This window comes from Chelonia mydas, chromosome 3 (genome assembly GCF_015237465.2).
Source record: "Chelonia mydas isolate rCheMyd1 chromosome 3, rCheMyd1.pri.v2, whole genome shotgun sequence".
Taxonomy (NCBI): Eukaryota; Metazoa; Chordata; order Testudines; family Cheloniidae; genus Chelonia; species Chelonia mydas.
This window is the reverse complement of record NC_057851.1, coordinates 17,145,429-17,161,471: the sequence shown is the minus strand read 5'-3', so window position 1 is coordinate 17,161,471 and position 16,043 is coordinate 17,145,429. Positions and strand designations below refer to the sequence as shown.

Here is a 16,043-nt window from a genome sequence, read left to right as displayed (position 1 = left end):
TATTAATTGGAACTATGCTTATGGGATGAAGACTCTGGCTTGAACCGAGTCACAGATTGCCCCAATGAACTCTATCCTTTGAACCCAGGAGAGAGTAGACTTCTCTCTCATTTATTAACAGACCTAAGTCCTGGAAAGTTGACTGTATTAACTTTACATTGGACTCCACCTTGACCTTGGTCTGACCTCTGATCAGCCAGTCATTGAAGTAAGAGTCGACGGGAATCCTGTCTCTTCAGGAAGGCTGCGACAACTGCCATGCACTTTGTGAACATTCAAGAAGCTGCTGACAGGCCAAGCGGGAGCACTGCAAATTGGTAGCGCACTTGGTTCACGATGAACCTGAGGAACTTTCTGTATCCCTGAAAGATTGAGATATGGAAGTAAGCATCCTTTAAATTGAGGGCAGCACACCAATCCCCCAGTTCCAGGGAGGGAATGATGGAAACCAAGGAGACCATGCAGAACTTTAGCTTGTTCATGAAACTACTGACCTTTCGCAGGTCTGGAATCGGTCTGAGATTGCCGTTGGCTTTCAAAATTAGGAAATAATGGGAATAGAACCCCGCAGCTCCTTAACTTCGGTGAAGCCTCCCCGTAGATCCCACCCTTAGGAATGACTGCACCTCTTGGGCTCAAAAGGGTCCCTAAAGAGAGATGGGGTAAATGATCCACAAAAACTAGGGAATTTGGATCCCAGTTCTGTCCTTGTACGTCATCCTTGAGTGTCCGATCAAAAGGGCTGCTTAGACCCCTCAGAGTGTGGGCGGGGGGGGAGGCAGGTGAGGACCAGGATTGGGGCAGAAGTCTTCTCCTAAAGCCTCTGCTCCTCCTCCTATTGTAATCTTACCAGGTGGGTGGTGAGAAGAAACGAGGAACCGGCTGAGGGTTATCATCACGTTTCCTCAAGGGTGCCAATGTATAAAGCCCTAAGGACTTCAGAATGGCCCTTGAGTCCTTCAGGCTGTGCAGCTTGTAGTCTGTCTGTTCAGAAAAGAGCGACGTACCCTCGAAAGGAAGGTCCTCTGATGACTGTTGAACCTCATGCTGTAGATCCGACGATTGAAGCCCAGAGCTTTGCATTGCCACCACTGAAGCCATGGATCGAGTTGCAGAGTCCATGGCATCTAAGGCTGCTTGCAGGGATGCCCTTGCCACAGATTTGCCTTCCTCCATGAGAGCTGCAAATTCTCACCTGGACTCCTGTGGTAGTAACTCCTTAAATTTCAACACAGAGTCCCAGAGATTGAAATCATACCCACTCAGGAACACTTGCTGATTTGCAATCCTGAGCTGAAGGCCACATGTTGAATAGATCTTTTTGCCAAAGAGGTCTAATTTTTTGGCATCCTTGGCCTTGGCACCTGCTGACTCTGTCATTCCCGCTCACTGGCTGCTGACACAACCAAAGGTTGTGGTAGATGTGTATAAAGGAATTCACACCCTTTAGCTGAGATAAATTATTTCTTTTCCATTTTGCCATTGCCTGGAGGGACGCTAGGGTCTGCCATAATGCCTCAATGGGGTCCATAATAGCATTGTTTAATGACAATGCCACTCTTGAAGATCCTGTTACTGCTACAATGCCCACCAGGGCATGGGAGGACTCCCTGATCTCCTCTACCTGGATACCCAGGTTTTGAGCTACTCTCTTGAGAAGCTCTTGATGCGCCTTGTAATCGTCCTGGGATGGTGTTATGTCTGCTCCCGCGACAGCTTCATCTTGAGAGGAGGCAGATACTGTTCTTCACCCATGGCACCAAACAGGTCTCGTGGTGTCGGGTGTTGATATTTGGCATCAGTCTTGGTACCGGAGCCTGGATCCTGCTCCAAGAGAAGTGGTGCTCTGGACTCTGACACCAGAGTATGACCTTCTGGAATGTGACCCTTGCACCAGAGGAAAAGCCCAGGGGTTCCAGAAAGGCCACTATACTGGTATCTGCCACTGTCCTGGTGGCCAGGCCATGAGTGGGATGCCTTGGCTCAGGTCTATGGTTGGGTAATACCACCTGGAGTGACAGTGCCGGCTCCTGTGAGAGATGTATGACTCTGCATCCAAGTCAGTTTCTGAAGATTCCCTTCCTGGAGGCCAGGGTGGAGCGGTGCCGACCAGTGCCAGCAAGTAGTGCCAGGAGGGAGGAGATTGGGACTGGGCCATCATGGCCCGTTTCCCCTTTGAAGGGGCTTGAAGCCTTTGATGCCATGGCAGCCGGTGCTGCTGCTGACAGCTCCTGTACGGCTGGGAATGGCGGTACCGGTAGAGAGAGTAAATCTCTTGCTGCCTGAAATGCCTCTGGCATTGACGGTACCACCCATGTAGTGGCGCTCCAGTGGCTCTCCTGTAGTGGAGAGTTCATCGGTGCCAGAGTCAATGGTACGCATTCCCCGGCCAGAGTCAATGGAGAATTGTTAAAGACACAGAGTGGCCTGATGCAGGTCACACTCTACTAGTATCTCTGTGCTCAGGGTTGGGGGAATCAACCTCTGTTGGTCTTTTTCTGCTTCTTTCTTGGCACCAGTGATGGAGAGCAGTGCCAAAGTCCCTCACTGGAGCACTTTTCCTCGGCACTGGGGATGATCGGGGATAAGGAATGGTGCTTAGTTTCCTGAAGAGTAGACGAGGCACTCCTTACTGAGGCTGAAGTACTCAGTGCCAAGTCTGAGTGACCCAGCTGCGAGGGAGGTTGAAATGCTGTCTCCATGAGGATAAATCTGAATCTAGCGTCTATATCCTTTTTGGTGTAGGGCCTGAAGTCTTTGCAGATCTTGCAGCGCTTCTACACATGAGCTTCCCCCAAGCACTGAAGGTAGCTGGAATGGGGGTCACTCACAGGCATAGGCTTGTGGCAAGAAGCACAAGGCTTAATCCTGGAGACCGAGGCAAGCCCTGCTACTGGGCAGGGATTAACCCTGCTGAGCGGGGTTCACTAACCTGAAAAAGAAAAGGAGTACTTGTGGCACCTTAGAGACTAACGAATTTACGAAAGCTTATGCTCAAATAAATTGGTTAGTCTCTAAGGTGCCACAAGTACTCCTTTTCTTTTTGCGAATACAGACTAACACGGCTGTTACTCAGATAAATTGGTTAGTGAACGGTTTCAAACAACTGAAACTTAACTACTAAGAATAAAAGATAACTATATACAACGAGGTTAGAAAGTCCACATAAGGAGTGCTTGTGAACACAAGGATGAGGCAGTTGCAGCAACCAACACGGACAGTAAAAAGGAACAGAGGAGGCTTTGGGCAAGCAGGAGCCTTTACACAGGCACTATGAGCATGCAACTCCAAGGGGCACCAGAGCCAACCCAATGGATACCACTGAAGGAAAAATTTTCTGGGGGTGGTGCACAGGGCGAGCACACATCTACAGTGCAATGGACATAAGCAAGCACTTGAAGAAGAAAATCAAGCTATTTGTCTTCACTTTCCAGGCCCTTCATGATTTATCCCCCAATCTACTCATGATCTCCCATTTGCTAACAAAATGTCAACTCCCACCTCCAATCAGCCCATGATGCCAGTCTCCATTAACCACTTGCTAAATTTTCAAACAAGCACTACCATGCGTTCTCCCAGGCTGCCCCTCATGCTTGGGAGAAGCTCCTCATAAACATCGGCTAAGCTACTTCATGATCCTCATTCAAATCCCTCCTTACAACTGTCTTTTGCCGTGATGCCCACAAAAAAAACTGGACAACAAGCCACTGCTGTGTCCATACCACTCCCCATCACGCTGACCAACAGCGTTTCATTGTCTATCTCCATCTATTGTCTCTTCTTATACTTAGATTGTAAGGTCTTTGAGGCAGGGATCATCTTTTTGTACTGCGTTTTTACAACACCTAGTACAATGAGGCTCTGGTTCTTGACTGGGGCTTCTAGACACTACAGCAATACATTAATAAATTACAATTATTATTATTACAATTAATTATATGTCCAAGTAAAATATGCAAATGAAAGTCAGTTCTGGCATAAGCTGGTGCAAACTTGATTCAGTACGTTTCAGGCTAGGAGTAGGACAAGGATGCTAAAAGAAAAGCTACCTGAAATTTTTCCAACCTAGAACAGAATAGTTAGGAGCAAAAAAATAAAAATAAAAACAAAAATAAAAACTAAGTACCTTCTCTTTTGTCACCTTGACTAAATTCAGCATGGGGAAATACTTTATGTAAAACCGCCAGGAGGTTATTGAAGGTTCTTTCCAGCAGCGGCCTTATGACAAGGGATAGTGCATGTCCTGAAGACATCACGGCACGTTGGGAAGCAGGCACAATATTCTGCATTGCATGGTGAAAATCTTGTGCGCTGAGAACTATTGAAGAAACATCAAGCTGCAGTTTCTGACTGCTTGCGTAAATCTGAGGATAGCGCCGACGCAAGGCAATCAAGGCAGCCTCAGTGCAAAGTGCTTTTATGTCAGCTCCACAGTACCCTAGTGTACAAAAAACAAAAACATATGTTCCATGAAGCAGCATCAACATTTTGCATATATACAAATAAGCCTGAAGCTAAAAAAGAGCAGCCAGTTGCACTTCACTGTCACAGACTCTTTCACACTGCATCCAGTGAACAGGTACTGTTCCAGTGCAAATTAACCCAGGGACTGTTACAGCTTAAGAAGCAAATGTTAAACCCTTATTAAAAACCAATGATACTATTATCTGGACTACTCTCAGAGACCACCAGAAAAAAAAAGATAACTGTGGATAGCCTATAGAAGAAAGGCAAATGCAAATACAAAATAGCATCCACTGGTATTCCTACACAGCAACATGATATGGCAAGAAATTAATATGTCAATATCAATATTTTCCACTATTTGATTATAGAACGTACTGTAGCTTCCCCCCAGCTTTGTGTCACCTCTATTCCTTTTCTTCTTTATAGTCTTTGTTTAATACACAAATATATCAGTTGCAACTGCAATTACGTGAAATAGAATTGTAAAAAGTTACAGAGAAGCCTATGTACAAAATTAAAACTTATTTTGTGATTATTTTTTTAAATGAGCAAATGGTCCAGATGAATTTTAGGAACAAAGTACATATATCCACAAAGCATCTGAGAAAATGGAGGATATTAAGGAAAAATACTTAATCAGAGCATACAAGTAGACAGGAAAATTCCTTCACCTAATTCATTCTTCATAGTTGCTAGAAGAAACTAAGATTTTACTCTCAAGCACAACACTCTCTCTCTCGGTCTTTTTAATTTTATAACTCTAATTGTATGGAGAAAAATGGCAGAAAGTCTACTATGCTGTTGTTGGGTTTTTTATTCATTCTATTTTCTGTTTAAAACCTTAGTTGCTTAATCATTATTTAGAGCCATACATACAACTGTATTATACAGGCCTAAAACTTTTAAATAGTCTTTTGTGGTACTAATTGACAGTTTTGCTGCTTTCAGGACTAAAACAACTGGATTTCTGATACCAGTATGCTTCTATCCTTCATAATAACAGACATGTATATTTTGGTGCATTTTGTTTCACCTCTGCTGAACACGCTGTAGTACAGAATACTAATTACAAGATTATTCTCTTATAGAAAATCTTTTTATAGAGTTTTTAACCCATCATACAGAATGATACGATTAGCAGGGATATAGTTTATTAAATTCTACTTATTTTTAAAGATGTTTATAGAATCTATTCACAATTTTTAAAAAATTGACCAGGAATCCTTTAAGTGGTTATCTTGAACATTTTTTAGACCTCTTTTTGGAAAAAAATTCATGGTTTTTCTGCTCCTCTCTATGTTAAGGAGAGTCTTCCGGCAGGCACAAAACCCTCACCACTGAAGTTGTTTATGCCTGCCTTCCTGCCTTGTTCCTCTCTTACTGTGCACACATCTGCCCTGACTTTGTTTCAGCTTTACTAGTGCCTCTGGTAAACACCCCTTTACAAGGCCTGCACCACCAACAAAAAAAATAAACATGACAATACAAAGTGTGGACAAATGCACAAAGTAAACAAACTGGGGGGATGACTAAATCTCTCCCCCTTTTCTAATTTTTTAGTCCTTTTAATTTTAAGGGTTACTAGTAATAAAAGTAGGTAGAAAAAAATTTAAGATGAAAATGTGGTTTTAAACTGATGGTGTCCCATTAAATTCTATAGGACTTTTCCATAAAGATTTGAATGTGAGTCAAAGTATGTGAGTCCAAGTATGTGATTATAGTCAGAACATTACCATAAATATTGGATTCCATAGACAACAACTTTTTTGAATAAACCTCTTCCATTTTGTAAAAATGGCTAGTAAAATGGTAAAAAGTTATAACTGTGTAAATAATCACAATAGTTGAGTGCCAGGTTAAATGAAAAACTATCCTGAATTTCACATTAATAAGCCATAGCTCAAGTGAAATCAAACAGATTAGATACAAGCAATCTTATTGTCCCTCATTTTATTAGAGGATAAATTGGGGTGTTTTTTTGTTTTGTTTTGTTTTTTTAAACAGTTAACTAATTACAGGTGGCTTCTGATTAGAATTCATTGTTCAGGTACTAAGGCCCCAATTTCACAATTAAATCCATGTGGACAGACCCAAACACGTGGCAACTTATTTCAGGTGCAGGGCATTCAATTGTACTGGATAAATTAGAATTTGCGTTGTACTCTAAATGCTGCTTTGCCTTTTTAACTTTGTGTATTATTTTACTAGTTCACAATGGTCCATTTCTTGATAGAATAGCACAATAGATTGAACAAATGAGTTTGGGGAAAACTAAACGAACTTGTCAAGTTCAAACATGCATTACCGTTATATTGCTCCTCTAATCTCCCTTTTATCTTAAAAATCCAGTTTAAGCATCTGACACAAATTAAGACTCAGCAAATTTAAAGCTATGTCCTTTCCAATTCTTCTATTAATAATGTTAGAATACTCCTTACGAACAGTCTTTTTAATCGCAGCTTGTACATCCCCATGGAATTGCAAAATTAGGAAACAGCAGCCTATGGCCTATTTTGAAAATTAAATTCTCAGGTGATCAGATATACAATTAGTCTCCAGTTCTATTTCCCTATTTCTCAGGAACAACTGCATTTGAAGAGTAATAATTTGTCTTTTACTGAAGGATTCTCTTGTGCATGCTTGTATATTCATTTGAGTGACTGACAAGACAACTGCAAGAAAATATCTTGTAGAACATTATAGGTTTTTTAGTATTAAGAAGCAAATACATACCATGCCTAGAAGATGTAAGAACATAAGTAAGTTGTCAAGGCTGAATATGAAGCATGGTTTTTCACTCTAACCTTGAAGGAACTCATTTTATCCCCAATTGTCACTGTAGTAATAAAACTAAATTTTAATGCATTTCCTTCTGCTTTTTAAAAATCAAAGCAATAATTCTGAATTTGGGGAGGGCATAATGCACTGGCTTTCTCTGTGATAGAACAAAACTAAAGTAGTCCATTCTGTGCTCCCTACCATCATCAGATAGTGCCAAACAAGAGACTTTTTTTTTTAAAAGCACAACTTTCAGTGAGAAGCACAGTAAGGAAGCAGGCTCCCATACAGCCTACTATAAAACATGCATCAGACTTTTACAGAAACTACTAGTCATCTTTCCTGTTTTTTCTCTTGGGAACTGATTTCTCCACAAACTCTCTCCTCTCCAAAGCCCTCCCCAAAAATCAGTTGTAACTATTTCTACGACAAGAAAAAGGTAGGATCTTCTTGCGAAATTAGGTCAAGATTTTGGCCTAACATCATCATAAGAGCATCATGCTCCAAATTCTGTGGCACACTGCACAGGAAGCATGCCAGCCCACAACTCAGTATGAGGTTGAAGTGAAAGATACCACCATAGCTTTCTCACAACAGTGTGGTGAAAAAAACCCAAGCAGTCATCTCTCTGCATCACTGTATTAAGATGGGAGAGAGAGAACCAATTGGTAACAAATTACCTCTTTTTCTTGTAAGTTGCTTAATTATGATAATGAACATGAAACAGAATATTTCTAAGAAATGTCTTGACTCAGTGATGTATTTCTTTAAAATCCTTGTTTCATATTATTTTAATGGCCTACCTAGGTTTTGAAAAGATTTACCTGATTAACAGACAGTGGATGGAAGAGTTCACAGCTTTGCTGTTGCTAATATGGTTTGCTTTGTAAAAGGTTGAGTTAACAAGATAACTGAGTACCCATTTACCTAAAAGGTAAATATTCAAAACAAAAATATGTACAAGAAATGGGCACAAGTCACAAACTTCAGGCTGCGCCCATCTCTCACACACACTTATCTGCAGGAAGACCATACGTTTTTCCTTTGCTCATGGCTTTTTCAGCTTCCCATCTTGTGGCCACTTTGGGAATTTAAAATTCCCACTAAGACTCCGAAGGTCTGGTCTTTTACACCACTTCAGTGCTCCCCTTAGCTGCTGCATCCTATTAATCTCACATGCATCCCATGATTTAATATTGCAGTTCTCAAATCACTCAAAGAGGTTTTTTCAACTATTTAACAAACCCAGACACAAAAATCTCCAAATGGCACATGTCATTTTTAAGACATCAACTCATGAAATCCATGGCAGTTGCAACAAAAATCCAGCCTTATCAAACAACCTGCTATTGCCCTACAAGTCCTGGTTGTATTTGTCTTATTTTTTTAATAATTAAATAAGCCCAGTCATTTTTTAAAAAAAGTTGTGTGGGAAGTATACATCCACAAGCAAGGTATCCACTCTCATGACTGCTTCTCAGTAGAGGTCAGTTATATTTGTAGCATTTCAGTAGTTTTCTTCATTAAGATTCAGGTATTTGTAGGTGTTGCCATGTTCGCTAAACAGGGTAAAGGTAAAATCATGCTGTACCAAAAGCCTGTTGACTCTAGACTGGGTGGTGGTGGTTCGTTTGTTTTTTTTAAAACTTTGTCCACTCAAGGGGAACAAGAGCAGATTAATAGCTACTGCATCGGTGTGAAAAGGGGACCAAGAGGCAGGTTTGCATGGCTCCAATGAATCTGGAAAGCCTGAATAAAAGGTTAGATGTTTGAGACATCATGAACAAAAATGATGAGGCAATCTCAGGGCAAGTGAGACAAACTAGCCTTATTCTGACTGGTGGAGACACTTTTTATGGTAGACACAAGGTTCTGATCTTGGAAATGCTGGAAGACATTAAAGGTCCAAGATACAGAAAGGAGAAACGCAAGCACACAATATTAGAATGGTGCAAGAACCAATGACACCAGATTCTGGGGACATTTCTTGTTCTGGAAAATTAACAAATTTTCCCCCAGAACCAACTGATTTTACTTCAGCACCAGGAATGTCTTGGAGTAAAACCTACTAAAGGCTGTCCTTGTAGTCTGAACATCTTAAAATATGTAATTGTATTCTCACGGTGGACAGAAATATGGTGAACTTTCAAAGGACCAAAACTGGATTTTCTCCCAGATATCCTCCCTCTCCCATTAAGTGGCACCAGGCCTTTGAAAAAGTCAAGCAGAATTTACATTAAATGGGTTTGGCACATGCTGTCTTATACCCGGCAAAGCTTAAATTGGAGTTTGCTGGATAGTTATATTTTCTCCTCACCAGAAGATGTTGAGGTCTTTGTGGATCAAAAGCGGAGAGATGCTGCTTCGGAGATGGTTGTCCCTGTGGATGAAGAGGATAATTCGGATGTACAGTAGCTGACTGAATGGACTGATGCTCAATTTAAAGTTCTTATTTCTTTGATGATGGAGCCCAATGAACAGTTATCTGAGATTATCCTTGTTCTGAGAACTTCAATGCTTGCCCAAGCAGGTGGTTGACAAAGGATGTATCTTTATATGACAAATTGTTGTGAGGAGGTTGTGGTGTGTATTTTAAGGTTATTCCCCGTTAAAAATCTCACTACATGAATATTTGTTTTTATTTCTGTTCTGCTTTTAAGCAGCTGGCTTGAACAACCATCCTCCCATTCAGTACAGCAGGTCTCTGAGTGCTCCAACGGTATATTTAAGATATTCATGGTGCTTGAGTCTATAGGACAGAAAGTTTTTTGCCCTGTGCCTGCCACATGGGTATATTATGCACTAGTAGACTCTGGGGGATAATCTTAGCTTTAGGACCAATGGCTAGTTTGTGAGTCTTTGTCTGAAGAGAGCATGGCAGAGATTCAGTAAAAACTACTGAAATTTATTTTTGTCCTCATAAGGCAGTAAAACTGTGCCAACCAATCTCATCTGTAAAGTTTTGAAAGGAATCTTTACCTAAAGATTCTGCTTCCCATGTGCTTTTATTTTTGTCAGCACTAGTCCTACAAAAGGACATTGGAGGTTACGTCAGGAAAACATTATCTACTAAATTATTACCTTCAAACTATTATTGAGTATTTATTCTGTATATTAATCCCTCTGATACAATCATGCCTGATTTTTCTGATTACAAATAAGGGTTGTAGAAAGTATAAAAGTTTGAATAAAAATAAAATTGAAAAATAAATTAAAAAAACAAAGCATCTGACGCATGTTCAGAACTTCAGAAGCAAGTGTTCAACATACTTTACAAGCTTTAAGAAAAGGTTTTATAGAAAGAAAAGGCATCTAAAAGTGATAACACTAATATGGTGCCACTCACCAACACATTTTTCAGCTAGCTCCCCCAAGAAAGGATCTGACAGTTTGGGGTTCCAGTCCCTGGTATGAATTTGTAAAATGTGCTTTCTTGCCTGATAAAGAAGTAAGTATTTCAGCATTAGTAAGCAAAATTAGCAGTCAACAATAAATCAACATATTTCAAGCACTTAGGTCACATATTCAAGAGGAGTCATTAATTATCCTAATTGTGTCAATACAATGTCACAAGAACATGTAGAAGGGTACAACACAAATTCTCAGGAGGAAAGGAAAAGTTCTGTGGCATAGGAAATACCTGTGTGTGCTGACTCTTTTAGTGGCGACCACTATACTTCCAATTAAGATTTTCTGCCATTATAAAACGCCTCAGTACTTAATCTTTTACAATATGTGACAGGGTCGGGCCAGATGGCTACAGGAGTGATAGAAGGCAGATATATTAGCCCCAGGTTAAGTAGGTCCCTTTTCCCTGGGTAAGGTAACAGGGAAGGTTCCAGAACAATCAGGAACTTTCTGGAAACTATTAAGGCAGATAGGCTGATTAGAACACCTGCAGCCAATCAAGAAGCTGCTAGAATCAATTAAGGCAGGTTAATCAGGGCACCTGGGTTTAAAAAGGAGCTCACTTCAGTTTGTGGCATGCGTGCGAGGAGTTGGGAGCAAGAAGCTGAGAGTGAGAAGGTGTACTACTAGAAGACTGAGAAATACAAGCAATATCAAACATCAGGAGGAAGGTTCTGAGGCGAGAAAATCCGCCAATAAGCGAAGGACCCACCAAGGCAGAGGAGGAACTTTGTCACAAAAGATAGTTTATTATTACAGAAAAATTCCATGAGTATTACACGAAACCAATCTAATAGATTCAAACTTGATTTTAACAGCCTACACATTAAATCCAATATCAAAGATATATTAATGCAACATGTGGTTGAGAATATAAAATAATCAAACTCAGAAGCGTAAAAATATGTTCACACTGCAATTACAACAACTCCTGTTTTGTACATGTGCAATTTTCATTATGATGCAGACAGCTAAGTGTATTTCTTCACATATATAGTCACATTTTATATATATATTATATATATAGTCATCTATTTATATTATCATAGCACTCAGAAGCCTCAATATGGATTGGGGCTTCACTGGGCTAGGCATTGTACAAACCCATACAAAGATGAAGTCCTTTTGCCACACAGCTTACAGTGTAATGTGATCAAACTACAACTGCAGTGGGAACCCTTCTGAATTTCCTGGAGTGTGTGCTTAAATTCACAGTTATAATGTTGCATAAATGTCGATTTTTTTATACATTTCCTTTTTTAAAAAAAGATAAGCGCTGATACACACACACAGTATTTATTTCACTATTCAGTATTATTACATTCCAGACATGCAGAATTTCAATATATCTGTAGGCCTGGAGGTTTGCAGCTAGGATTACTGAAATGACTTTAAAGTAATTTGCAAATAACGAAATGGTTTTCTGTACTTCAACGTGTGATGGATGCCCCCACTAACTAGGTGAAGAGGGGCTTTCAAAACTTAATTCACCAATGCTTACCTTTTTTACTCGAGTCCCCAAAAGTCATGAGTCACCAGCTCCACTATGATGCCCCTCACTCAGAGCAGAACTACCAAAGAGCTTCAGTGGAGAATGAAGCCAGCCCAGAGAAGGATCAGTTAAGGTCTCCAATTTTTCACTTCTAAAAATACATTGCATGGCTTTGGAAAAGTGGGGCATGGGGCTTTATCCTGTCCCTTTTCTGGGCCAGCTCCACACTTCAGTGAGATTACAGTAGCTATGATGTCACAGCACAGAGCACACTGACTAGGGCAGTGGTTTTCAACCAGGGTACGTGTACCTCTGGGGGTATTCAGAGGTCTTCCAAGTGTACAACTAATCTAGATAGTTGTCTAGTTTTACAACAGCCTACATAAAAAGCACCAGCGAAGTCAGTACAAACTAAAATTTCATATGACTTGTTTATACTGCTCTCAATATTACACACTAAAATGTAAGTACAATATTTATATTCTAGTTGATTTTATAATTATATAGTAAAATGAGAAAGTAAACAATTTTTCAGTAAGTGTGCTGTGACACTTTTGTATTTTTATGTCTGATTTTATAAGCAAGTAGTTTTTAAGTGAGGTGAAACTTGTGGATACGCAAGACAAATCAGACTCCTGAAAGGGGTACAATAGTCTGGAAAGGTTGAGAGCCACTGGACTTGGCCACTGCAACAGACTATGAGCTGGCAAACAGACTTCAAGGGACCTAAAAAGAAAAAGGGGGAAGTGGATAGCAGTTTTTGCACCGAGGAATCCTCTTTGTTTAGCTAGTGGGCATTTCTATTTTTCCAATTTGATTCTATTTGGAAACTGTGTCTTAGAATGGTTTAGTAAAATATTAAACACTTGTGTGTAAGAGCCCCAGAGGAGCAACAGAGACAGTTTTAAAAATCCCTCACTACTAGCAAACTGTAACAATTACTTGCTCTTGCAGATTTCAAGAATTCTGAGCTTTGCATCCAGTTCCATGCTACTTCTGTCAAAATGGACGAAACCATAACCATAATAGAATCAGAAAATTAGTCAAGTGTTAATATTTGCACAGTACTTTGAAGATATAACACTGTGCAAATTGCTATGTATTATCAACTTGCTAAATTCTCAAAATGTTTTATTTTGTGATGAAATTTCTCATGTTTACTCTCAGATGAAAGTTGACACTTCCAGTGAGGAGTCTGAGGTAGAGGAAGATTTGTACTTTGTTGCTATGGTTTGCCTGGAGACAGTCTTCCACAAACCTGAGACAACAGGAAAGAGGGTCTACTCAGTTTGCTGTTATAGATTGTTTTGGAGAAATGTCAACAAATTTAGCTGAGCTGTTTGAGTTGTGAGAGTAAAGGAAAAAAATATATATATGTCCTATCTGAGAGCCATTAAAATGCTTTGTTTTGCTTGAATGACTTTTAAAACATTTTTTAAACTTTAAATGTACTATAAACTGAGTTTTTCAAAGAGGGTAAGTGCTTTGAGATGTCTAAAGAATTCTAGTTTCCAAATTAAAAATAAATAATAAATAAAAACCACACTAAAAGAAAAAAAAAGGACTAGCAATGGACAAATTATCATCATTTTGAAAACATACCAAATGCTATTTGATAGAGATCTGTATTGAATATGTGGATCTTCAGAGATACCAACTTACTTCACTCTAGAAATGTTTACATTATCCCTCTGTAACTTTTACCTTTTGATCAGGCAAGTTGAAAAGAAATTCCCTGTCAAAACGACCAGGTCTCCTGAGTGCAGGGTCTATAGATTCAAGTCTGTTTGTAGCACCAATTACGACAATTTCTCCTCTATTATCCAGTCCATCCATGAGGGCAAGTAGGGTAGACACTATAGAGCTAGAAGAAAGTTTTCAAAAACAATTTTTTGTAAATATTATCAAGGTCTCCTACATAACTTAGACAGCCCTAATGGCCTATTAAGTTATGCCAGCCTTCCTAGGCTGCCCTATGGGTCATAGCATTATCCAGTATTGCTGCTGACAGGGTTTGCAAGGTGGTCTTGAAAAGGCATTGCAGGGGCAGGAGTAATCATTCCTTAGTCATAAAACGAGCTTTTAATGACCCTTTACACCATATTGGCTCTTTCACCTGGTGTAAAAGTGCCAGAGAAGAGGCAAGGATCTAACCCAAGAAATAATCCAAATTAAGCTTTTAAAAAAGCTACTTTAAATTTACCAAAATAAAAACATAATCCACAGTAGTATATTAAAAACCATTACCTGTGAATCTGGTCTTGTCTACTAGAACGAACTGGGGCCAAACCATCTATTTCATCAAAGAAGATTATAGAGGGTCTCATCAAGTATGCCTGGTGTACAGAAACAGGAATGGATATTAGCTGTTAATTCAAATTTCTTCTGCAATGGAGTAACACAAATTCTCTTCACTACGTGCTGGTATCAATTCCACAGGCTGTACTTTAAAAGCTTGCATTGGGATGCTTTTTCAAACCCAGTCCTGAGAATAAATCTGAAGTTTAACAACTAAGTTGTAATATTAAAACAAAGCAAAAAAAGTTAGACTGTATTTTCCTTTAACTAAGGAAGATGGCACCAGTGCCACAGTTTTCATGCACTCTCGAACAATCCCAAACAGGGTGGCGCTGATTCATAATGTGAGAATCCTGTCTTTAGATGACTGAATTCTCAATGCCTGGAGCAATGCAGATCACATTTTTTAATTGTTTTAAATGTTTATTTTTGAAATTTTTGTTTTGTTTTTTAGAATATAAAATTGCAGTAAATACCCATAACAAAGAAAAAGGTATAATACTGAGGTAAAATATCAGAACAATGAAATCAAGGGACAAAGAAGCACAGGAGAAAAAAATGGCACTGTGGGATTAAACTACATTCTTGTAAAACAAGAATATGACCCCCAGATACATTCACTTAACTTGTGATATACATTTCTTCCTCTCATACAAAGCTGTTTCTGTTAATGTTGTAACCCATTTTCTTATGCTGGATTCTGAGTCTCAATTCCAGTATCTCAATTACTCTTGCAATCATAATATTTATTTAACCTATACTGACACTCTAGATTACTCTTCTATTACTTTATAGGTGTAATAAACACAATCAGTTTCTTGTCATGCTTTAGTTAGTTGCTGCTGGGTTTGTAGATGCTCCTTATGATTTTACAAATCTAAAGATATAAAAACAAGTTCAGAAATGGGCATTTTATGTCCAGGAATGTGGCCTTTTTTCCCCTAAGAAAATAAGTAAAGGGAATAATTTTTGTTTTGCTTTACAGCCAGCCTTTAAGTAAAGAAAGGGTACTTTTGACTTTTTTTCTTCAAATAGTGGAACATTTCTAAAATATATACTTATAGTCTCCACTTGAGCAAGAGTATTTCCAACATAGTTACCTGACAGTTAAGCATTACATTTTAAAAAAACCCCAAAAAACAGAATTCAGAGAGAAAATTCAAAGCAAGAAAAAAAGCATTGGGGTTTAGATTTATTATGAACTGGGGAAACTTTTGGGATGGGGGAGCCTATATAGGAAGGATGGCCTCCACCTAAACCAAAGTGGATCCAGACTGCTGGCACTTAACATTAAAAAGGTTGCAGAGAAGTTTTTAAACTAAGAGATGGGGGAAAGCCGATTGCTGCAGAGGCGCATGTGGATCGGACAGATACTTCTCTTAGAGAAGAGTCTATTGGTAGAGATTCTCTAGGTTTTATAGTCAGGAGAAGAGGATGGAAGAGGATAAAGGATAGGCCAGATCAGATGAGAAACATTCACACAAGGAATCTGACACATCAGAAAAGGGCAGACAAATAAACAGTGACAAGTTTTTAAAGTGCTTGTGTACAAATGCTAGGAGTCTAAATAATAAGATGGGTGAACTAGAGTGCGTTGTGT

At 39.4% G+C, this 16,043-nt stretch overlaps 1 protein-coding gene across 8 annotated transcripts in view; it reads right to left on the bottom strand.

Moving 5' to 3' along the window:
* ATAD2B (ATPase family AAA domain containing 2B) overlaps positions 1 to 16,043 on the bottom strand; it is a 165,226-nt gene that overhangs the window by 82,624 nt on the left and 66,559 nt on the right. For all 8 annotated transcript variants that reach the window (XM_037893978.2, XM_037893980.2, XM_037893986.2 and 5 more), the window contains 4 exons: positions 14,393 to 14,481; positions 13,850 to 14,009; positions 10,592 to 10,682; positions 4,127 to 4,438 (listed from right to left, as the gene is read on the bottom strand). In XM_037893978.2, coding sequence (XP_037749906.1) covers positions 4,127 to 4,438; positions 10,592 to 10,682; positions 13,850 to 14,009; positions 14,393 to 14,481 — 652 coding nt within the window. The remainder of the gene's footprint in view (positions 1 to 4,126; positions 4,439 to 10,591; positions 10,683 to 13,849; positions 14,010 to 14,392; positions 14,482 to 16,043) is intronic.